The 25,789-nt window shown below is 37.5% G+C and overlaps 1 protein-coding gene across 5 annotated transcripts in view; it reads right to left on the bottom strand.

Annotated features, from left to right (window-relative positions):
* Window positions 1–3,557: 3,557 nt before the first annotated feature.
* SHPRH (SNF2 histone linker PHD RING helicase) overlaps window positions 3,558–25,789 on the bottom strand; it is an 89,832-nt gene continuing 67,600 nt past the window's right edge. For 4 of the 5 annotated variants that reach the window (XM_032407715.1, XM_032407717.1, XM_032407718.1 and 1 more), the window contains 5 exons: window positions 13,368–13,460; window positions 12,578–12,664; window positions 11,634–11,812; window positions 6,648–6,728; window positions 3,558–5,478 (listed from right to left, as the gene is read on the bottom strand). In XM_032407715.1, the coding sequence (XP_032263606.1) occupies window positions 5,382–5,478; window positions 6,648–6,728; window positions 11,634–11,812; window positions 12,578–12,664; window positions 13,368–13,460 (537 nt within the window). In that variant the 3' untranslated portion in view covers window positions 3,558–5,381. The remainder of the gene's footprint in view (window positions 5,479–6,647; window positions 6,729–11,633; window positions 11,813–12,577; window positions 12,665–13,367; window positions 13,461–25,789) is intronic. The other variant, XM_032407716.1, reaches the window with a different exon arrangement.

The following is a 25,789-nucleotide window of genomic DNA, read 5'->3' as shown; positions in this document are numbered from 1 at the left end:
GCAAAGTACATAGAGCAAACTTACAGGCAAGGCTAGAAAAATTTTGCCATTCTCTCCCTTGATCTTAATGAACAAGTAAGTATCTAACTGAAGATACTTCAAAAATAGGCTATTGCAGTTGTTCTCAAACTTTTTGGTCTCAGGACCTGCATATGTATCAAAATTACTGAGGGCCTTAGGGCTTTTGTTTATATGGGTCATGTCATTAGTTTGGGCTGCTATAGGTGCGGTGTACTCTCTCCAGGGAGCTGCAGACCGTATACAATTTGGTGGTGGTGGCTGGGGGGGTGGGGGCGGTTGCCCTCTAAATCTCATCCGAGGAGCCTCTACCCCAACCCCCACCCCCCAGGAGCCCGCTGACTCCAGGTTAGGAGTGTTTAGGTAGGGGTCTGATAAGTACCCTTTTTAGGTATAAACTACTTTTCTGATACAGAGACATACAGTCTCAAAACTGAGGAAGAACAGAACAGATAGGAAGAAAGGAAGGAACAGTGGAAGAAAGGAAGAAAGAAGAGAATTAAAAAGTGGTTTATTTAGTAAAGATCTTTATCTTAATGCTTGAAAGACCAAAACCATTTAAGAATGAAACTTGCTAATCTTTTGCCATATGCATAGAGAAAGATTAGGAGTACAAATAATCATCCCTTTAAAAGAACTTACTGCATAAATTAGATGTCTGCTTATCTGAGTTGTCCTTAGCAACTTAATAGGAAGATAGAAGTGCTATGTATTTCTTTGTACCATATCATGCTGGTAAGCCATCATGTGATGTGGGAAGCAGGGTAGAATGGTCACCTGCAGAATAAAAGCAGTAACCTGATTATCAATTAGAGACTTAAAAAAAAAAAGTGAGAAGCACTGAGGAAGTTTTAAATAAATACAACATTCCACAATGATGCTTAATAGTTTAATAACTAATCACTGACAAACATTCTGATACAACAAAGCCAGATCAGGCACTAAAATACATTCTCTTCTTAAACATAGGTTTGCATTTACCAAAGACATCTTTTCGTGACAGCCAAAGGAAAATATTTTCAACACAATCAAAAGGCAATAATGCTCTCATCTTAGTCAATGGAAGTTTTTATGAAGAGTCTGAAAAAATAACTGGATGTAGCACTCATTTGATGATAGGAAGCTGGGAAACAGAAGGGGCATAACGTGCCTTTGTAGTTCTGAGTACAGAATTAGGGATGTGGTAAATTTAAACTCAATGGTCTTCAAAGAAACTAAACACAGGTAATCTCCACAGACATACTCTAAATAAATTATTAATAAAGTGAGGAGAAACTAGATTTCTAAGGAAATTTGGGCACAGATACTTGCTCTATAAGGCACTGGAGGGGTCAATAATCAGAATGGTGCTGGGATACAAATCACAGATCTGAAAAGATCTCACACATACAAAATTGGTCCTTGGTATCAGGGGTGTGGAGCATAAGTAAGAACAGGTTTCCAGGAGACAAAGATACCAAAGGGCTTTGGAGGAAGACCCTTAAGAAAAGACTGAAGGGATGGGTTATTTGATAGGAAGAAAGAAAAAGTTACTGAACAATTTAATAACAATAGACACCTATACAAAGGATCACACAGATAAAGGAGGCTAAATTTCATTTCTAGTTTGCAAGAAAAAGAAGTTGCAAATATAAGCTGCAGTACAAAGGATTGTTTCAATATAACAAAGGTCAGTTTCAACAAACAAAACAGTCTTAAGTCACTGATCCTAAATAATGAATAGGATCCAAGGGATGGTGTGGGACCTTCAAAGACATGATAGGCGTGTCCCTGAAAGGCTGGCTGAAGGCAAGGGAAGACTTAAGTTCTTGTGTTATTTTCTGTATGTGATACGGTGTGTTCTAGAATTCAGATGCAACACTGCATACCTATCACAAGACTAGGAATTCTCCTTGGATTATCAGTTACCTGCAAACTCCTCCTCTAAAGGAAGGCTTTCAAGTGGTTCATATTCAGCCCTTAATGTGGTAACATTCTTGTGGGCTTCACAATGTAACAGTGCTACACTGAGATCCTCATAAATTTTATAAAATATAGTTAATTGGTTCCACTTTGAAGAAATATTATTAAAGATGACATTTCCTTTACCAGAATAGACAGGCTCAAAGTACATTGCTTACACTGTACTGTTTTAATGGCATTTCATTTTTATATTGGCATGCCAGTTAAAAATTATGAAATGACATGTTATTGGGGGTATTTTATTTAAATTCTAGAAAAACTGAAAGATACTTTTTTAAGTAGGCTCCATGCACAACATGGGGCTCAAACTCACGACCCTAAGATTAGGACTCATGCTCTACCCACTGAGCCTGCGGTCATTAGCATAGGTGATTTTTGCATTTCAAAAAGTCTATTCTGTAGCTTAATAAACAAAGAATTCAAGCACATTAAATCTTTATTTTTTATTTTTAAAGACTTTATGTATTTGACAGAGAGAGAGATAGCAAGAGCAGGAACACAAGCAGGGGGAGTGGGAGAGGGAGAAGCAGACTTCCTGCTGAGCAGGGAGCCCAATGCAGGGCTCGATCCCAGGACCCGGGGATCATGACCTGAGCCGAAGGCAGACGCTTAATGACTGAGCCACCCAGGCGCCCCTACACTAAATCTTTAATGTACTATATCTAGTAAATGAGAGCAGAATATTCAGAAGATTTATTTGTTCCTTTGTCCACTTGAAAGGGCAGCTTAAGTTGATGACTAATTAATCATGCATTGCTCAATTCCATTCCTAAATATTTTGATGAGTACTGTGAGTTTGATAATTATTCGTAAAGCATTTGTGGTTACATGTTCAATTATCAAATGTCGATCGTTTTTAGTTTATTGTTATTGACATGAAAAGAAGGAATCCTTAAAAAACCAAACACATGGATCATTCTGCAGCAATCACATGCCAAGAGAAAAGCTGAAGCTGCAATAAACAGGGAAGCTATCTGGGTTTGACGCAAAGGATTATGGAATTCGGCACATGTGTTTTACATTGTATATACCCCATCTTTTCAGTCCTAATAAGCTCACTTAGATTCACTTAACAGAGAATGCTTCCCCAGAGCCAAACACATTTAAGCTCTTTAAGGATTGGCACGATCTCGTTTTTTCTCACAGGTTCATTAGTACAGCACCTACTTCGGAACAACTATTTGTGAGCACAATGATAGTTCAGAAAATATAAAATGATGGAAGAAGGAAACAAGAAAGTCCTTTATTTGCAGCCAAGAAGATGTGGGGATTAGACCTGTATTTGTTTTGAACAACTGTCTGGAAGAACTGCTACAACTGTTTTGAAGAAATAATAAATGTCTATAAAATACAGAATTCTATAGTATAAACAATTTTGACACCTTTTGTTGAGAGACCAAAACAAAAAACAAGAAAATATACTGTATGTCGTATGGCTCAGAAATTAATAAATCCCCAAATTTCAATTTCCACTAAAATATTTATTTAATTAATGATATCTTACAGAAATAAATAAGAACAGTTTTTCTCTAATACAGATAGGTATACATATATATATATATGTGTGTATATATATATATATATATATATATAGTTTTTCCTTTTTTACAAAATCGAAGCATATCAAATTGTATTCCCTAAAACTTTAGCTCAAAAAGGAATACTAGGAAACAAACAAAAATACTGAAATATGCTCATCATTAAATTATAACCACGGGCCTTCTGAATCTCATCAGCATGACATAAGATTTAGAGAAAGACCATGAGATTGGGAGTCAGGGGACCTGGGCTCCATTGTTTCCTTGCTATGTGTCACAAACACAGTTCTCTGTATTTCTGAACCTTGGTTCTCTAACTTTTGAACAGGAATGATATTAGTTATATCAACTTCATAGGATTGTTGGGCAAATTAAAGCTAAATGTGAATGTACAGGAAAGCTCTTTATAATATGTAAAGAGCTACAAAAATAATAGTTTTGTTTAATTTCATATAAAAGAATCAATGCATATCTTCCTCCAACTGAAGAATAAGCACCAAAAATGTGTGTGTGTTTTCTTCAGTTGAATTATGTCACCCTATAGGCCTAGAATAAGAAAATGCACCTTAACTAAGCACCAAAGCTTCTTGGACAAATGTGATAGAAGGGATATTTCTATTACAGTTTTCTGGGCAGCTAAGTAGGAGCTAATGAGTCCTGAGGGTCATTTAAAACTCTGAAGGCTCAAAGAAAACAAAACAAGAACATTTGTATTACATCAAATGGCTAGGATAAAACAAGCTACTCCTTATTTAGTGATTTCAAAGTCCATTAATTCTTCACAGAAGAAGAAACACTCAGTTGTTACCGGTTGCAATTATTTGCTTATGTAAATACGACATTCTCTTGTTCCAAAGATCAAATACTAGTCCTTGAGATAAGTCCTAGTGAAATAAAATAACAAATTATCACAAATTTAGATACTAGTGGTTAAAAGTCTAGTTTCCGAAGAACACGGGAAAGTAAAAGAATCCAAGACATCAGTATAATAATGATTAAAAAAAAAAAAAAGCAAAACCCTGTCATACCTGCGTGTTATAATGATTAAGAACTAAAATTATAAAAATTGCAATATTTACAGATACATCAATCTTAAAATATGTAAAAACAATAAGGAAAATTAAAAGTAGAGAAAGCAGTTTAGATAATTTTATGATAAACATGGATACACTTAAAATGCTATTTAAAGTTCACTGCTTACACTGACATTACTTAAACACATCATAGAAATAAGAAAAGTGTTCAATGTTTCAATTTTTAATACCAACATACAGAGAAAATAAATACTTGTCTAATATTAACTTATTATTAGGAATTGTATTACTGTAAAGTTACTATGCATGGAGTTATAGTCTAAAGCTACTCAAATAACTAGGAGTTAATATAATTCACCATCTACTTAAAATATTACTACCAAGGTATTGGTGAATCATGTGCTAAAGAAACTGAAGGCCCTTCCAAAACTGAGTTTAAGTGGGTCAAATATACTAGGTGGTATGAAACTAGACCAGTTTACTCTCTCCCTTACTTACTTCATCTCTTTTTAAGACTGATCTTATCAAAAGAAAAGTACACATTACCTCTCTTAATTCCCTTGCCTCATCAGATATAGATATTCTTCGGGACAAAAATAAATGTTCTATTAGGAGTGTAAAATTAAAAATCTTTATAGATCTTTTGGAAACAAGATAATTGGAAAGAACTCAGTAACTACTAGGATGCCATACAACTTAAAAAAAGAAAGAAATTCATTCAATGAAGAACAGTATTTACTGACATCTACTGGATTTTTTACTTATAACTTTACTCTATAAGCTATGAAAAATTTAAATACATTAAAGTCTGGATTGAACCAAGTGTACTTCATTCAAGTTCTTCGGTTTCTTTGGTAAACAGGTCTGCCAGATCAGCCAAGGTTAAGACGGAGGCCTCTGGATGCTTCACCGATGAGCTCGTGTGACTGTAGGATTTTCCAAGTGAGTAGAGTCAGAAATAATAAATGATTACATTTGTGTTATATTTTGCTCTTGTCCTATAATAATATTAAGACATAATGATATAAGAATATTCTTATAAAAACATATTTCCTCATCAGTGTTTGTAAGTGAGGCACAAGAACTTCCAAGAACAAAGTCAGTGATAGGATCATTGTTAGATCTCGTCAAAATTAGTGAAGACTTCTGTATAACACTTTTAGGCTTTGTTATAAAATGTCTTTTCTCTCCACAATTCCTAAAACAAAGAAACAAAACCCATGCCAACTACTGCTAAGGCTCTCACCTTAGAATTTCTTACTTCCCAAAGTTAGTGTATTTCAAGAGAATTTCAATAGCTCTTCTAAATGCTATTTTATTTAAGCAGTGTAACTATAATTGCTGAATCCTGTTACACATGGAAACAACATCAACAATAAGAAACCTTGATGTCTGATGAAAATGGCTTTCATGGTAGACTCTTTCCTTCCCATAAACCACCAATGGAAGGAGATTTCTGGTTTCAAACTGTGTCTTTGCTATGCACAGGGCCTCTGCAGAGACATCCCCCCAAGGCAATCATTCCTCCATATCTGCCAACCATACCTATCTCGTAAGGATGTAGTAAAGCATTGGTTTATGTTTTCAAAATGACTTGGAAGAAAATTACGGAATAAATATTAGAAAGTTTTATAATTCTAAAGTTAAGTTTTTAAAATTAAGGCTACTCTGGTCTCTCTGCTTCTGTTCTGCCTTTGGAACAAATATCAAAATCACCAGCTGAGTTTTAAGTCCAGATCTTCCTATGTGCATGTGACTAACATGTGTGATGTATAAAGCAACACTGTAAGTTTCCTTTTACAGATATCAGACTAAGGCTTTTAGGATGGGCATAAAGATAGATTTCTTTAAAAAGTAATCCAATATGGCAAAGAAATGTAGGGCAGTTTAAATATTTTTAAACTTTACAAACGCTATTAATAAATGAAATCAAATATAGGATGTCTAGAGCATTAACTGGGAAATTTTAGATAGGTAAAATGTCCTATCTTGCTTTTAAAAAGTATCTGGTCATCTAAGTGAAGAAGTCCCAAACACATGCATAACCTTATATAAACAGGAAACACCCATCGGCTTGTAGGAGATTGTTACCTACCTCTTCTCAGCAGTTTTCAGCATTGCTTGCATTCTTTCTTCTATTGTTGCCTTAATTAAGAATCTGTGTACAATAGTAGGTCTAGAAGGTACATAATAATGATAAGTTTAAAAACATCTAAAACCAATGAGAACAAATAAGACCTCACATATTATACGCTATATTCATCAGTCACGTGGCACCTGCTGTGGCCGATACTGATTAAGGAGCTGGGAGGGGGGCGGTCAGCAGTGAATAAAACAAACTAGTTTTCATGAACTAACATTCTAATGAGGGGAGACACAATAAACACATAAACTGGATGGTACAGATAACGCCACAAGGAAGCTAACATCTGAGTTGAAACATGACTGATGGGAATGAGGCTGCTAAGCCAAGAAGCAGAAAGAGCATCCAAACAGAAGCGACAATAAATAAATGCAAGCTCTTGGGAAGAGAACATGCTCGGAACAAGCTTAAAATGTTCGAAGGGCAGAAAGAAGCCTCGCATGGCAGAAGTGTGTTGTAACGGAGGGGTAGAGAGTAGAAGTGAGACTGGAGAGTGGGCAGGGAGCAGATCACGTAGGGTCTGGAGGGATATGGCAGGAATCTGGATTTTATCGTGGTACTGAGGGGAAGCCATCTGTGGGTTTTATGTGTGATTTGACTTAATACTGGATTATACTTTAGACATCCCTTTGGCTGCTGCGTGGGGGATGGACTGTTAGGTAGCAAAAGTGAAGGCCAAGAAGCCAGTTAAGGAGTTCCGTAGGAGTCCAGGTAAGAGGGTGGGCTGTGCTCTGGTTTTATCAGTGGAAACAGTAAGTAGCAGACGGTGTGGAATATCTTTGGCAGGTAGAGTTGGCAAGACTTCAGTGATGGTTTGGATGTGTGGCACGAAGAGAGGAAGTAGGGAAAAGTCCTGGATTTATGGTCTGAGAAACTACAGATGAGAGAGTCAGATTATAACATGCGGAGGGTGGGGGTGGGTGGGAGTGCAGTAGGAATACACTTTCTTTTACCATGTTAAACCTGAGTTTTCCATTATCTAGGTATCCAAGGGGAGGTGGAATCCAGATATGTGTGAAGCAACAGAACTGGGTATGTGAGTCTGAGACAGGAGCTGAAGGGGCATGTCTGGACTGGGGATGTATGTCTGAGAGTCATCCACATATAAATGCTACTTAAAGCTCTGGGACTGGATAAGCTCATCTAGGAAGTGTAGGTGAGTACAAAACCCTCAGGGACCACTGGCAAGAAGTCAGTCAATAACATGAAGCTCATTTCAGTGGCACAGTGAGGACAAAAACCCAACCAGGAAGGCTGAGGGGGAGGGGGAAGGACGTGAGGGTGGAGGTGGAACGGAGGGGGGTTTCTAAAGACAGATGATATGAAGCCATACTTATGTGGTCATGTCTTACAAGAGCAATGTCCTTGAGAAGGGATGGGACCCATGACAAGTGGAATGGCTGGCTTTTGAAAGAAAAGGGACACTTCTCCCACTGTAATAAAAGGGAAGGAACATACTGTGCCTTCCTGCTTATTGCTACAGAGGAAATATCCGTACCCCTTCCTACAAGCAAGGCTTGCACTCGAGCATTATTCTGGCACTCTCTCCTCTCTCTTGCTTCACTAGTCCTCCGTTTCTAATGAATCACTCCATTATTTCTCCCACATGAAAGGAAACAACAACAATAACAAAACCTCTCCATCTCATGCTCTTCCTTTTCTCTGCTCTTTGCAGCAAAATTGCTCAAAATCCGAGTCCTACCAGCGATGCAGAGGCAGCAGAGCACTGTGCTTAAAAGGAGGGGCTGGGGAGGCAGAGCAGCTGTGTTTGAAACCCGCCACCACTTCTGCTAGCTATGTGACCCTGGACAAGTTACTTAACCCCTCTCTGTTAGATAAGTGTTTATTAATAAATAAATAAAACCCTATTCTCTCTTATAGTCAAATCACTACCAAAACTGGTTTTGATTTCCATGCTGCTAAATCTAAGGGTTAATTCTCAATCTTTATCTTACTTGACATTTTAACAGTACATGAAATATAGTTGGTCATATCCTTCTTGAATTACATTTCTTTACTTGACTCCCAGGAACCTCTTTCTTCTGGTTTTCTTCCCAACTCATTGTTTGATCTTTATCTGTTACCTTGGCTGGTTCCTTCTCTTCTCCCACAGCCCTTAACTTTGATGTGCTCTGGAGTCCAGTCTTTGGTCCTCTTCTCTACCCACACCTATTCCCTAGGTCATCTCACTCAGTCCTGTGACTTAAAAATACCATTTTCATGCTGTTGATTTTCAAATGTATCTCTAGCACAGACTTCTCCTGAACTCGAGACTTATATATACAATTACAGAATAGCTATCTCCATTTGTCTAATAAATATCAGATAAATATCTCAAATTTCTATTTAAAATAAGTTTCTGTTTTCCCCTCACCAAACCTGCTCTACCCTGTAGTCTTCCCCACCTCAGCTGAAGGCTACTTCATCCTTTCAGTTGTCTAGGTCAAAAAACCACGGCATTGACCCTGACTTGCTCACATCCCATGTCCAGTCTGTCCACAATAACTATTGGTTCTACCCTTAAAATATGCTGACCACTTCTCACCATTTCCACTGTTGCTACCATGGTCCAGGTCACCTTTAACTCTTACCAGGACTACACAACAGCCTCCTAACTGTTCTCCCTGCTTCTACTCCCCTGGTCTTGAACAGAGCACTCAGAATGAGTCTCTCAAAACTTAAGTTAGGACTTGTTGCTTCTCCGCTCAAAGCCTTCTGTTGGCTCCCTATCTCATACACAGTGAAAGCAAGGTCCTCATGGTGACCTTCTAGGCCCTATAAAAGCCCCTCTCCTACTGGCAACTCCGGCTTCTTGCTATTTCTCAAACATACCAGGTATACTCCTGACAGGGTCTTTGCACTGAGTGTGCTGTCTGCTTGAGTATTATTCCCCATGACGTGTGCACGGCTTTCTCATCTCTTTCAAGTCTTTGTTCAGATGTTAACTTCCCCATAAAAATCTTGCATGCTGGGTGGCTCAGTGGGTTAAGCTTCTGACTCTTAATTTTGGCTCAGGTCATGGTGGAGCCCCGCGCTGGGCTCCATGGAGCCTGCTGAAGATTCTCCCTCTCCCTCTGCTCCCAACCCCGCTTTCTCTCCCTCTCAAAAAAAAAAAAAAAAATCTTTCATGTTATCCTGCTCAGTCAAATGTACTTTTTTTTTTTTTAAAAGAGAGATCAAGACCTGAGCTGAGATCAAGAGTCAGACAATTAACCAACTGGGCCACTCAGGGGCCCCTAGCCAAATGCACTCTTAATCCTCCTTACCCTGCTCTACTTTTCCAGCTCCTAACATAGCATATATTTCACTTATGTTATTGTTTACCATCTGTCTCTACCAACTGTCGTAACTAGAATTTAGGTTCCATGAGGGCATCTCAGAAGGTGTTCAATAAAAATTTACTGAATGATGTGGGTATTGATGCAGGAAGACTGTTCAAGCTGGTGATAAAAAGATGAGATGCTTCAAATCGGACGTCATCTGTTTTCTACGTATGAGGCAAGACTGTCATCGGTGGGGCAGTGGTTACAGAAGACTTTTAAGACAGTCTCTTCAGAAAGTGGAAAAATCTATCTACTAGAGAAGCATAGTAGGACTGTCAGGTAGTGTTGAATGGCCTTCTTAGACTGTGGTCTTACATCTGAGTTGAATCCAGTCTATGCTTTGGAAAACACTGATAAGAAAGCAATGTTTAAAAATACAAGAAAAAAACAAAACAAAACAAAAACCCCAAAACACCAACCAAATAAGATAAAGCTGCATTTTAAATGACACTTGATAGTACTTAGAACAAGAGTGCATTTATTACAGTTATGTTACTTTGCCATATTTTACTACAGGTTTGTTTGATGAACATGTCTCTTTTCTGCTGAAAATTAAAGTCCTCATTTGTTCTCTTGGCAATTGCTTACAGAGCAATCCCAGTTTTTTGAGTATGTCATATAAGATGGCATTTCCTGTCACTCCTCTCCACATACTCTATACCCCAGCAATTCCAAACTCCTTCTAGTCCCTGGAAATATCATGGTGTTTATCTCTTGTGTTCCTGTACATGCAACTCTCTTTGGCTGTGTGAGTACCCTTTTTCAGCCCAGCTTTGAAATAATCAGTCCTTCAAGACTCAACCTAATGAAGCCTTCCCTGACTCTCTAGGCACAACCAATCACTCCCTTCTTTATTACCATAGTACTTCTATTTTTTCACACTCTACTGCAATATTTCTTGTACTACACAGTGACCTCCTTGGGGGAGCAGATTATGTCTTACTCAATTTGAGTCTTCAGTATCTAGTGTAACGAGTGACAAATAGTTGCCACTCAATATTTATTTAATGAGAACTCAGTGTGCATTTTTTTAAATATTCAAGGCAGCTAACATCTAGGAGGTAATACATCTGAGAGGTCTTATGAAGGATAACTGTCTATTCTGATATTTGAATAAAAGTAGTAGATATTACACAATACACACCACTAGGTTTGGGCCCAGTATTAGGCTGGGCCTAAACTAAATCTAATTACCTCTTAGAATAGACCCAAGGGACTGTCTTTTTCTAAGGGGAAGAATTTAAAAAGGAGTCATGAATGAGTTATGCCTTCTTTTAAATACAGGCTACTTTAGACAATCAAAAATCAATTCTTCTCAAAGTCATGATGGATGCCTTCAACTCTGCAGCTATCTTAAATATTTTAAGAAACTGTTTTGGTGAAGTGATCAGGGTAGACTGAAGGAGGGAAGACAAAAATCTGGGAGAATTCGGGGATTTGCTGTTTGGAGGAGGGAGAGTTGGAAATCTCAAAATGTCTTTTGGTCATATACTTGAAAATTTAATAAATAAGTGATTAAAAATGAATAGGTTATAATGAACATAAATGAAGAGTTTACCGACTTGTATCTTAGAAACTTGAAGCAAATGTAACTGATGCTAATTTTAGTCCTTACTTTGTTTGTCCAATTCGGTGCACCCTTCCAATGGCCTGAAGCTCATGGGCGGGGTTCAATATGGGCTCCACCAAGAGAACATGAGTTGCTTCAATGATAGTTAATCCATTAGAACCAGTGTGCAGGGGCAGCAGCAGAATATTGATTTGAGGATCATGTTTAAATGCTGAAAGGTTCTCCTAAGAAAAGAAAGGTACATTTAAATTTTAGTTGGATCACTTAAAAATAAGAGCAGTATATTGTAGTTCATATTAAGAAGCCTAATAGAATCCAGGTCATTGTGAAATGTAACAATTAAGACAATAAAATGTAAAATCACCAATTTTAGAAAATGTAAACTTGTTGCCTGACTTCATGAGGAGAAGTGTCACATAAACTCTCTTGTTTTTTTCTGATACAGTGGAAGCACAAGATACATGTGCGTGATGTATGCAAATTAAACTACATGAGCTTGGAGAAAAGAGAGAGAGAATGAGAAAGAGTGTGTCAGAGTGAGGAGGAGATCAGAGACATGAATCTGCTACGTTTTCACTTGGTCTTCTTTCTGGTTTTGTCTCTTAGGGTGTGCGCCTGTTGTTGTGCGGAGTGTAGCATAAGGAATTTGACCATATGGAGTTTTGCCTGGCAGTGTCTTGAGGACCTAATCCCAGCATGAGGGCCCTGTCCATTCAACAGGTGTATCATAGGCCATCTTTTCCTCTAGAGAAGCAAACAACCTCAAGTCAGAAGATCTTTAAAAAAAATGACCTTGCTATGGGTATAAATGGATAGAAAATAATTACAGTTTCGCTACTTTGCTTTTGATGTTAATTTTATAATGAATCAATAACTGAAACCCTTACACAAGACAATAAATGCAAGTAAGCTATGAATAGCAGTTTCAATTTGCAACTAAATCCAACCGCTGCCCCGCCCCAAAAGCAAGAAAAATCTTCTTGACATACCTGAAATGTCTTAACACGACTGATCTGAGCAAATTCCATGTTGTTGTCAGTGAGGGCTTTTGAAATAATATCTAATACATCTTGCCACTAGAACACATAAAACAATAAGAAAACAAATATTTACATATAGCTTTCATATAAAAAGGAGTTGAAAAGGGACTAAATCTAAATAACTTTGTACCTCAGAATTAAGAAAATATAAAAACAAACCTTCAAATGTGGTTCCATCAATATTATTTCATACTACCAAATTGGAAGTGGTCCCCCTCCCCCGTTTGTTTTAAATCACATGCTGGTTAAAGACAGGGTAAAAGACATGGGTGTCTTTGGGAACTGAATTAAGATAAACATAAGTAATAGAAAATAAATAATGGAGTGCTTAATGGATATAGTTGCTTACCTTTTAAAAATAAAAACTAGAATTTTTACTCAGTATTTTATTCAGTGGGTTACTTTAACTTTCTTTTTCTCAAATGACCAATTTCACTTGTGAAATGAGACTTCCAAGGTTATAGATTCTAATTTTTAACATATTAATATTAGAAATTCCCCATAAAACATATTAACAGGAAATGTAGCTATAGAAATTGCCTTGTAAAACACCACCAAATTTCTCTAAAAATAATTCTATCCTATGGACAGAAAAAAAAAACGAACATGGGAAATCTAGCAGTAATTCTAAATCTCAACTATATTAGGGTGAACATTAAACATGAGTTCTCAGATATAAACTGATTAGAGACAGAAAGCCAGCGCGAGCTAAGACTCAGGATGAAAACGTTGACTGTACCGTTGAGAAGACGAGTGCTTTAGCGCCTGGGTCTCTAAGGTGGATTCTCATCAGAGTTCTGACCACAGCTTCCACTTTTGTAGAATGGCTGCCCTTTGAACACAAACAAGAAGACACATCACTACCAAATAAAATCTAGTTTATAGTGGAAAGGAAAACCAATATAAACCACTTGTATTACCAGAACTACATGTGCATCAAAACAAACTATCAGGTGAGTATGTGTGTACTCTTTAATTTGCTGGAAATTTTCTTTAGCCTCAAACTATAGAAGCTATAGAACTTACACACCAGGAAAACTGAATATGAAACATATTAGAAAGTCATACAGTGCTATGATCCCGAAGAGAAGATTTTTAGGTTAAAGTGGTTAGGATTTGTAGTTATAAGATTTTGTTATTTTAGATAAGCACAATTTATACTAAAAACACTCTTCACTTCAGATATCAGGGCATTAGAAATGTTAAGAATACAATGAATCAAAATTCCAAAATTCCAATGTAAGCAAACTGAAGGATCCAACCCAGCAAGGATCCTTTCCTGCAAGGGAATTACAAAGGATAGTGACAGAGGTACAAATGACATCCACTTGGACAGCAGCAGATTTCTACAAAGCTAGATAAACACTCAGTGAGTGGTTTTTGCATTTTCCATAATCATTTCCATCATAAGAGTATGAAAAGGAAAAAAAAAAATGAAGAAATAACAAAATGAGGAAATGAGCGAATGTTTTTGTAGTCTTCGTTGAAAGTTTTCCTCCTGGAATGTTCTGGGAGATGGCATGACATGAAGATATTAAGGGCATGGGATTTTGAGAAAAATCTAAATTCAAAATTGACCAGCCAGTTCTGTATTTTGCAAACTAACCTTTCCAAGGCTTAGCTGCCTCATCTGCCAAATAGGGAGGATAATTCTATTTCCAAAGATTGCTGTGATGGTTAAATGAGAAATACATGTATAGCATTTTTTTTTATTTTATTGAATTTTAAAAAATTTTTTATTGTTATTAATCACCATACATTACATCATTAGTTTTTGATGTAGTGTTCCATGATTCATTGTTTGTGCATAACACCCAGTGCTCCATGCAGAACGTGCCCTCTTTAATACCCATCACCAGACTAACCCATCCTCCCACCCCCTTCCCCTCTAGAACCCTCAGTTTGTTTTTCAGAGTCCATAGTCTCTCATGGTTCGTCTCCCCCTCCGATTTCGCCCCCTTCATTCTTCCCCTCCTGCTATCTTCTTCTTTTTTTTTTTCTTAACATATATTGCATTATTTGTTTCAGAGGTACAGATCTGTGATTCAACAGTCTTGCACAATTCATGTATAGCATTTAACTCAACACTTGGCAGAGTAGATACTCAGCAACTTATTATCTTTCTAAGACATTAAATACAAGCACAGATAATGACACAGATAATCTCACAAGGGGGGCAGATCTAACCAAAAAGAAGTAAAAATATTCTCACAGCAGCATTACTCTTCTCCTCAAACCGACTCCTTGCACCACTTTTACACAGAGACATCAAAGGTAAAATATGTAAATGAAACAAGAAAGGAATATCAACTTTAAGTTAGCAAGACAGAATTATGGAAGAAGTTTTAAAACCCTAATACTAAAATCCTGAGTCTACATAATTATTTCTCTGGTATGCAGATTGCCAATTATACTTGAAAGGTTAAAAAATATAAAGGATCTGTTTCAGTCTAAAAAGTGTCTTAAATAGAGCAAAATTATCTCAAATGAGAGAAAGCAGGAAATCAGCATGAAATATTGTTTAATGAGTTTAGATAGAAACATTCATATCCCTTGCAAGGTCTCATTTTCAAAAATATTTTCAAATGAAATACCATAATAACTATACAACCTTCCATCTATTAAGCTGCTTCTTATGAAAAGTTCAAAAGAAAACATAGTAATAATAACCTTTTATAAGCAACATTCCAAACTAGAGTGCTAACTCTGGGAAGAAAAAGACCAGAACATTCGCTTTTATCAAAGTTTGGACAGTTCAGTGGTAGCTTTCAATGATCCCTTGCAAATGTCACAGCTTGGAACCATTTGGTCCTAGTCCAGTTACTGCCACTATGAAAGAATAATAATAATAAGTGTAGAAATCCAAAGCTCTGCTTGGCATAAAGCTACATGGGGGGGTGAGACTACCTTAATACCCCTTTTCTTCCACTTGGGCAGAAGTGGTTACTGAGAATGAGAACAATGGATGGACTTCTTAGTGGGTGGCCGTGTATATTGGCAGGTCTTGGTTTGAGCATGCATGCTCTGCATAATTTTAAAAAACAAATCCAATAAATGCAAAATCCTTATGTTAGGCCACTGTGTTTAGGTAAGTTTCTGTCAAGACAAAAGATTTCCTATTTTAGACTACTTGAAGACATTTTTTTTTTTTTAAAGATTTTATTTATTTATTTGACATAGAGAGAGAGACAGCTAGAGAGGGAACACAAACAGGGGGAGTGGGAGAGGGAGAAGCAGACTCCTGGCTGAGCAGGGAGCCCGATGCAGGGCTCGATCCCAGGACCCTGGGATCATGACCTGAGCCGAAGGCAGACGCTTAACGACTGAGCCACCCAGGCGCCCCTACTTGAAGACATTTAAATTATCATAAACTGTCATTAAAAATGTTGCCTCCCAGTTACAAGAGGATATATTGAATTTATTTTATTTTATTAAAGATTTATTTATTTATTTGAGAGCGAGCGAGCATGTGCATGTATGTGTGTGTGTGTGGGGGGGGTGGGCAGAAGGAGATGGGGAGAGAGAGTCTTAAGCAGACTCTGCGTTGAACACGGAGCCATACACCGGCCTCGATCCCATGACCCCGGAGATCATGACCTGAGCTGAAACCAAGAGTTGAATGCTCAACCGATTGTGCTACCCAGGGCGCCCCCGTTGAGTTTATTTTAATAACAATTCCTAATTTGTTGCTAAATGGAAAGAAAATGCTATGTACAATGAAGGATTACTGACCTTTAAAAAGTTAACATAGAAAAGCACTAAACTATAGGAGAAAAACTGAATAGAAGTTAGATAAGGATCTGGTTTCTGTCTTATTTACTGTATCTATCACAAGCACTTTTTGGGTAACTTTAAAAAAATTACATAAAAGCAAAATATGCTTACTGGACAACTAAGCTAACAGAAATATACAGAATTAAAGAAGCTAAATCTTTTCTTAAAGCCCTACCCTCTCAAAACACCACTAAGAATTGGCATTTATCCTGTTAGACCCCCTTAAGCATTTTAGAAGCTTATATAAAAATGAATACATACTCAACAAATATTTGTAAACATGTTTTATAAAATGGCCTTTTCATTTAACACTGTATCTTAGCAATCTATTCATGTAGGATTTTTACTTTACTTGACCTCAACAGTTGTACATTTAGGGTAGAACAATTTATTAAATATTTGCTTATTAATATACATTTAGATTTTTGCATTCTTTATTGCTATTATAAACAATACTTCAGTGATACTTGTTCTTATAGCTTTGGATGCATGTGAAAATATTTTTATTGGATGGGCACATCAAAGTGGAATTATTGGTCAAAGACTCAAAAAAGTTAGTAGATACTTGGATTTTGGTGGATCAAATTGCCATCTAAAAATGCTGGAACTCGGGAGTCCCGGGATCCAGCCCCATGATGGCTCCCTGCTCTGCGGGGAGTCTGCTTCTCCCTCTCACTTTGCCCATCCCCCTGCTCCTTCTCTCTCTCTCTAATAAATAAATGAAATCTTTAAAAAAAATGCTGGAACTTTTAACTACCAATGGTTAAAAATGTCTCTTTCTTTGCACAGTTGTTAAAATTTAAATTTTTGCCAGTCTGATAGGTGAAATTTTCATTTCAAATGTAGACTAAATGAAAATTTAGTCTACATTTTCCTGAGACTGAATTTGAATATCATTAACTGGCCATTTAGAATTCTTCTTCTGGGAACTGTATTCATATCCTTTGCCAATTAAAGAAGAAAAAAACCTAAGTCTTCATTTCTTACTGATTTATAGGATCTCTCATATACTGTATATGTTAAATTTATGTTGTCAATATTTTCCTACCTCTCTGTACGTGGTTCACAGTTGTGTTAAATGCAATAATGTAAGCAAAAGTGCTTTATTAATACACATTAGTTACAGTAACTCACAAATGTTTGATGAATGACAACTGGATTTAAAAATTAAGTATTCTTGGGGTGCCTGGGTGGCTCAGTCATTAAGCATCTGCCTTCGGCTCAGGACATGATCTCAGGGTCCTGGCATTGAGCCCCGCATCGGGCTCCGGCTCCCTGCTCAGTGGGAAGCCTGCTTCTCCCTCTCCCACTCCCCCTCCTTGTGTTCCCTCTCTCGCTGTGTCTCTCTCTGTCAAATAAATAAATAAAATCTTAAAAAAAAAATTAAATATTCTTTGATCTTACTCTTTTATTAGATTTTTTCTGTGCTTGACATTTAACTAGTCTTTCATAAGGGAAAGATAAGAGATTTTTTTTTGAAGAGCAGCTTTTCCCTCAACTAATTGTTTTGCCATGGTTTTATCATTTTTCATTTTTTATTTAAGTAGGCTCCATGCCCAATGTGGAGCTTGATCTCACAACCCTGAGCCTAAATCAAGTCAGATGCTTAACCAACTGAGGCACCCAGGCGCCCAAACCCAATGGGCTTTTATCTTTAATCTTTAGAAACCTAGATTCCCACCACATTATGCCCTCATTCATGAACTTTTTTTCTCTTTCTTGCTTGTGCTTTTTACTTCCAAATGAAAAAGCAAGAGTTCCAAAATAATACTGAAAAGACTATGGTTGGTCTTACAGCAGAGTCAATGAAAGTGAACAAAGAGAAAGGGCAGACTTTCTTCTGCATTTTCCTCATCATTCAAGTCCCCCCAACATTTCAAGTAAATTCATATTTGATTATTCAAATCATTCATTTATTCAACAAAAATGCCAAGAACTATATTAGGCACTAGACATACAAAGATCAAAAGATACACTCCCTTACTCCCCAAAACATACAGTCTAATGCATGTTGCAGAATATAAAAAATAACAAAAAAGATGGTTTAAACTGCTGGTTTGGCCTGGATGCAATTTAAGTGAATGTTTTATTATACCATCTTAATGAGTACTATACACATTCCACTGCTCTTTTTAATGTTTTTATCTCAAATGCATAAATGAAATTTGGCTCAAATCTGTCAGTTTCTGAGAATACTATTCAATGTGACCACTGCTACAGAAAATAAGTAGTTTGTTAAAAAAAGGTTAAAACATGAAGAAGGGGATGGGTTACATACAGGCAAGGCTGGAGGAGATCACAGAAGAGGCACAAGAGATTAGGATGAGGAACTGTGCAGCAGAATCTATCACTATGCAAGGTGTTAACAAAGTAACAAAGTATGAATACTTTTAAGACAGGTAAACTGGTAGCCTCAGTCCAACTTAGCTTATTTTTTTAGCTGTATCAGTAAACATACAGATGCAAAGTTAAGTTAGAATGATATGTATTCGTGAGGAAGGTACATGGGAACAGAAATCCCACAAAACTGCTAGATCACTTCTTAATATATTATGATGATAAAGTTGTATTTAATTATAAGCACCTTCGTCCTCTTCTGAAATTCTTGTCCCTTTCCTCATTTCCATCCTTGAGAATCTCTTTGGTTTTTCAAGATATATATCCATCAACCCTGATTTCGTGATCAATGCTTGGCTTTTCTTCATGTTTCTGAAATATCAATGATGAAGACCCAGCTTTGGAGTAAAGACACATTATCTGTCCTCTGCCCTCCACTGACCGTATCTTCATGGTTGTTCTCCCTAAGGCACTACTTCTAAGGTCAACGGGAGAATCAGGATGGGAGACGTACAAAGTGTTACCAGTCAGATCAAATCAGTACCTCTCCTGGTATTCCCCTCATGAGGTAAGCAGTCAAGAGTATTATAACAGTTAACGAAGAAAAAGGATGGAAATTTCCTTCTTTACGGCAAGAGAATCATATAAAATATTCTTCACAAAAATCTTTGTTCCCTTGCTTGTAATTTAATCAACAAAAACCAAACAAGGCCTCCAAGCTACATATACAGGTGGCCTTTCTACTTTCTGGAAAATAAACTGCAAAGTTAAAAGCTCTAGACTTTTGGGTAGAAGTCAAGGCAATGAAAAAAACAGCAGATACCCATTAGCACCAAAGGCCAACAAAGAATATTTCTTATGAAGTCTGGCCTAGAGGTTGTCTAGTTGCATGACTAAAGATCAGAAATGTCATGCAGCCTCTTAACTACTCTAAGTAAGTGCAACTAGCTTATCTTCATCACAGAGTTAAACTTGACTGGAGTAGCTCTACAGTCTCATGTTCATGTTATAAAATTCCAAAAACTGAAAGTTGAGTTAAAATTGGTTAAATGTGTTAAAAGGATGGAAAACTCACTTTTGTTTCTTTGTCATATACTCAGTAGACTGGAAGAATTCTAATAATAAAGCTATCAAGTAGTATTGATTTAGACTTTGATCAACACTCCTCCCTCCAGAATGGGACTAAGTATCTCATCAGGTCATTCGTAGAGTGAGGTACTGCTTTTCATTCCCTAAAGTCTTATTATTGAGGAAAGAAGAGGGAATAGGTAAAACCTTTGAGTATGGTGTAGAAGATATGCAATGCTTGGCTTCACTCTATTCCCTTCATGCCTATTTCCTATTGCTGAGAATCCTTATTTCAGGAAGGCAGGAAAGGAAGGAGAAGAGATATGAGATCTCCCTCCTGTAGCAGCCAAGTGCTATTTGTACTTGATTTATAGAAATAAAACTAGTGCTCTAGGACTGGAAAGTTATTGTTGCTTTGTATTATACCCCTTTGTCACCAGTCTGTCCTTCTTCCCTTGAGCCCCTCTATTTTCTCTATTTACTGAATCTGTCCATATTCCTCTCTCACTGTTTCTCTGCAGTATCTATGGATTCTCATGGTTATGCTTTGCTCCACTGGCAGAATTAAGGGCTAAAGTGGCCTTGAAGAACATCAGAAAAAAGTCAAACAGTGCAGATGATGAATGCACTCAGTCTTACTTTTCACCAAACATTAGAGAGAATATTGTTTAGAGACTACTTTATGTCAACACGCAGGCCATATCTTTAGAGACTTTACACATATATATTCCATATATGCGAAATACATACACACTAGTATATGGGAAACATTTCAAATCATGGCTTACATTAGAGGGGGCTATCAGTCACTTGTCACTCTAAAGTGAAAGCAAAATGAAGTCATTTTCTGAAATTTGCCATTCACACACATGCTAAAATTTCTTGAAGCAGTACAGCACAGTGAAAAAAAATATTACAATGAGCATTACAGGGCTATTAGTGCCTGATAAAGTTCACACAGACATTAAGGAAGCTTTCTAGAAAAAAGTCAGAAGTTCCATTTGACTGGAGTGCTTGGAAGGCTTTTCTTCAAAAAGCAAAGTTTAAAACCACAAAATTAGAATTATATTCCTTTCTACATGACTTCACTCACTCTCCTTGGCTCTACAGTGTATAATATTGTTCACTATTTTACTGATTTTCTGTAGATATGGAAGACATAGCGATAATTAGGTAATAAAATGTGAATGCTATAAACATCAAAATTCAAAATGATACTATATGACACTACAACAAAAATTAGGATGTGGAAAAGAGAAGAAAGAAAGAGGAATAGATGCACTAATTTCCTCATATTTTGAAGTGAGGAGAGAGCAGATACTGTCTGTCTACAGCTAGTATTTTAAGAAACAAAACCTATGTATATTATTTAAAGTCATACAGGTGATCTTTAGCACTAAAACTGATCACAGTGGCAAGGCAAATAAGGGAGAATGAAGGCCAGCATTACTTTTCATGGTGTGCATTCCATTTTATTCTGAGTTTATTTTTCTTTCTTTTGTGTAAATTATTACTACTAAAAACTAAATGTCCTTTTTGTCTACCCTTATTTCTTACGGAGGGACAAGAGATCCGGGGGCTGGGAGGGAGGCCTGTGGTTGTCACCCCGCGAGCGCACCAGCCCTCTGAGCCGTGTCCGTGCTCGAGCGCTGGGCGCCCCTGTGCCTGCAGCGTCTCCTCCTGCTCTAGAGTCATACGGATGCCTAACCTGTGCCACCTGCACAGACGAGGACTTCCAGCTTTGTGAGAGGTAAGCTCATCCCATCGGAAACACAGCACAGATTTTATTTTAATCTTCCAGTTATTAGATGGATTGATTTTTGCAATCATTAAAACATACTATAAAGGTTTTGAGATTAGAGATTTTTTGGAAGATTTTTTTTTTAAGATTTTTATTTATTTGACAGAGAGAGAGAGACACAGTGAGAGACGGAACACAAGCAGGGGGAGTGGGAGAGGGAGAAGCAGGCTTCCCATGGAGCAGGGAGCCCGATGCGGAGCCCGATCCCAGGACCCTGAGATCATGACCTGAGCTAAAGGCAGACGCTTAACGACTGAGCCACCCAGGTGTCCCTGGAAGATTTCACCTGACTGAAAAACATCACTTTAAAGAAGACAAATTGGGTGCCTGGGTGGCTCAGTCGGTTAAGCGACTGCCTTCAGCTCAGGTCATGATCCTGGAGTCCCGGGATCGAGTCCCACGTCGGGCTCCCTGCTCAGCAGGGAGTCTGCTTCTCCCTCTGACCTTCCCCCTCTCATGTGCTCTCTCTCTCTGTCTCATTCAAGCTCTCTCAAATAAATAAATAAAATCTTTAAAGAAGACAAATTCACACAACTTAGCACCCCCACCTCCTCCCCTCCTCGCCAAAAAAAAAAGAACTATGTCCTCTAATCAGTAACATGACCAACTAGGATTATAACATGGTGACAGATAATAGATTTTTTTTTCTCTAGGTTTTCATGGTGGGCTTATAATTTGCAAATAACTTGAATGTTCAGTATAAAGTCATTTCTGTCTTGGTATTACCTGACTTTTGTTACTTTTATTCTGGTCTTTTCTTTTTGAAAGACAGCTAACTCTCTGAATGCGCCTGTGTTATCCACAGTAGTTTCTGCTGAGTAAGATCAGTTAACATTGTTTTATTTCTGTCTGCACCTGTTCACCAGACTAAAAACCCATGTCGGTAGTGACAGATACAATTCAGTGCAGTTATACAGCTTGCATGATTGGTTTCATGAAGTAGGAATACTCCTCAAGCATATGCCTGGGGCAAGTGCTGCGTTCTTCAAGCATTCACATGTTACTTGAATGAAGTTCAATGAAGTCCCACCTATGCAGTGGGAAATCTTACAAGTGCACTAGGCCAAAAAAATAACATTGTCCCTTTAACACTTTGCATAATGATTTCAAAGAGATAGGTCAGCAACTGTAAAAAAGTTAAAAATTTTATTTGTACCCAAAGGCTTTTAGGGATATTATATGTAAATAGTAATCAACTGCTTATCTGTTCATCTGTCTGTCCATCCATCCATCCATCCATCCATCCAAGCATCATCCATCCATCCAGATATCCACCTACTCACTGAGCACCTGTTACATACCAGGCATTGTTCTAGATGCTGGGGATACAGTAGTGAATAAATCAAAGTCCCCACTTCATGAACAATGTCCTTTCCACATTTTAATGGAGTTTATACCCTGCGAAGTGTGAGTCTTTCAGAACAGTAATTTCATAAAGATAATTTACATCTTAGAAGTCTCTATTGTGTTTGATTTTTGTAAGCTATAGCTAACTTCAACACCAGACTCCCTAACAGTTCAGAATTGTAAGTGCTAACTTGGCCGATGAATAGGAATTGTTTTTTATGATTATAATTATACTTACTCATGACATTTTCTAACAAAAACATACAATTACATTCTAAAATTACCAGTTAATGTTCATATACAAATATCTTATATAAAAATATTTAGATGTACCTAAATATATTTAAATAAATAAAGCTTGTGGATTATATTCACCAAATTATTTTAGGCTCAGTCAGAATTTTGGAATCAGTTTTTTTCATCCAGATGTTTAATTATATTTAGAAAGTACAAGATAGACTTCACAAGTCATCCTTGAATAAATGAACAAAAACTCAAAAAAGAAAAGGAAAGAAACAACAGAATTCTACACATACAATTTGACACATGGTACTGCTAAAATTCTCGGGGAGTTTGAGTGTAGAAATATAGTTCTATCTTCCCTCTACAAAGAGGCTGTGTAAGACACCTCCATTATCGATAGACTTACTTATTAAAAATGCAGATTCCTGGACAAGATCCCAGATCTAATGAGTTAAAATTTAAATGGGACTGGGGCCTGATAAAAATCTTTATTTTAGGAAGCAGGCCAGTTATTAGACACTCAAAAGTTTGAGAAGATGAAGCAGCTGTGCCCTTGTGAAGGCTGCTGTTCTGCTGTGGCTTTACCCATGCAGCATATTTGCTCCTGGATAGAGACTTCTTACGTACGACATAAGAACCGTGTCCATCAGAGGGTCAGGGTTTCCACTGACAAAAATGCTTTGTATGAAACCTATCCAAACTTAGAACACAAGGAACATGCCACGTGGCACGTATGTTCTGCCAGGAAGTCTACTTCACCATCCCAAATGCCTGGCAGTTGTCAGAACTTGCAAGGGGAATTTTGTTTACTTTGTGAAATGCCCAGTAGGTGTTCCAAGGGTCATTTAGGAATACTGTCACACAGACGTTAGGGTAGATACAGTCTTTGACTTACATGTTCCCACAAAGGGAACATTGTGATCTCAATATTCAGTTTATTTCTATGGTCCATCAATAGGATTCCTTATATTGTGAAATACCAGTAGAAAAAAATGTCTTGTAAAAAAAAAAAAAAAATGTCTTGTATTATTTAATACTACTTTTATGTTTTCCAAATTTTTATCCAAGACCAGCTATATGATTATGTATATTATCTGCTCTGAGAGTCTTGACATGACTACTTAAGAGTGAAAAAAACATTTCAGATAATATAAAAACTTCACTGAAATAAAAAAATTAATTCTTAGTATTGTTTAATAAAGGCCAGAGATCTGATAATCAACATAAAAGAAAAAATTCCTAGGGTTAGCTATAGTTTGAACTAATACTTATAAAATTTCAAAATAATGCCTTAATTATTCACATAGAATCATCTTTATTTTATATAAGATTACTCCCTCAACTTCACAATAGATGGTATGACTGTACAGTAGGGTAGTTTCAGAAGCAGTGAGAGTCTGAGAAAACAACAGGCAGATGCTTCAGAGAGGAGGTGGCAGACAGTAGAGCAGAAATGTGACGGAAGTCAGAAAAGGGGACAGAAGGCAGAAGGGGCAGGCACAAATGGTGACAGTAAAGGCAGTGAGATAAAAGTAAATGTGGCAAGAAGTAATGTGAGAATGTGGAAGACAGATAAAACTTACAAGTATAATAGGTATAATATTCAGTCATGTTTAATAAAAAGGAAATACAAGTATATATGCATCTATGATAATACAAAAATGAACTTCAGTAAATTCTGTAATCTTATAACTTATGAGATGCTTCGATTAATTTATGTGTTCATCAGTATGCAGGAAAGACAGGAAGAAGTCAGAACATAATAAACAGTATCTGTACACTGATATTCCTGTCCCAACAGGACAGCGGATGTAACTGTCCTGACCGCTCTCCTGTGTATCTAGGAAAGGTGCCATAAAACGAGCAGGTGTTTGGGTTTGACGGGCTCCATGACTCAGTTTCACAGAGGCTGTGCTGTTTACTGGTAGCTAGAGCAATCACTTCCTAAACCTCACAGCGTGAAGCCTGACACAGCAGTTCTTTCTCACACTCCTTCCTTACACTGTGATGAATGCTTTTATCTCAGGGTCAGCGGCCCTTCTTAGCCCCGAGGGCCATCTGTGGCCCTTGGGATGCCTGAGGCCAAAGGAAGAGACAGTAGAAGAGAAAGAAGGGCTAAGAAAGACTATTTTTAAGGGAAGGAGAGGGAAAGGGCAGGATTGGCAAGAAAGGGAGAGGGAAGCTGGGAGGAAAGCAGTTCTCTGGGTGGGGAGGAGGATCAAGTCTGACCATCAAATGCCTCGTCAGGGCCGGCCAGCAGACTGCACCACAGACCACCTTCCTCTTCACTCAGCGGCTCTTTGGCATTTGGTTTAAAAATACACATTTATCCAGGGGATTCCCAGAGAGGGAGCAGGACTCCACGACCCCTTGAAATCATGATCCTCTCATCACTTAACCCCGCCAGTTGTGTTATTCCCAGACTGCTCTGCAGTTCCCTCCCACTCCCCACCCTCCCACTTTTCTCTTTCCACTCCCCAACTCTAGTGGTTCCCCAGGAACTAGTGCTTTATGGTCAACAAACTTTTCTACTTTTAACCTTTTGTGGAAATACTGTGCTCTACTTCCGTGCTTTAATTAGAATCTGGCTG

Source organism: Phoca vitulina, unplaced genomic scaffold, assembly GCF_004348235.1.
Source record: "Phoca vitulina isolate PV1807 unplaced genomic scaffold, GSC_HSeal_1.0 scaffold9, whole genome shotgun sequence".
In the NCBI taxonomy this organism is placed as follows: domain Eukaryota; kingdom Metazoa; phylum Chordata; class Mammalia; order Carnivora; family Phocidae; genus Phoca; species Phoca vitulina.
This window is presented reverse-complemented; position numbering and strand designations above follow the sequence as displayed.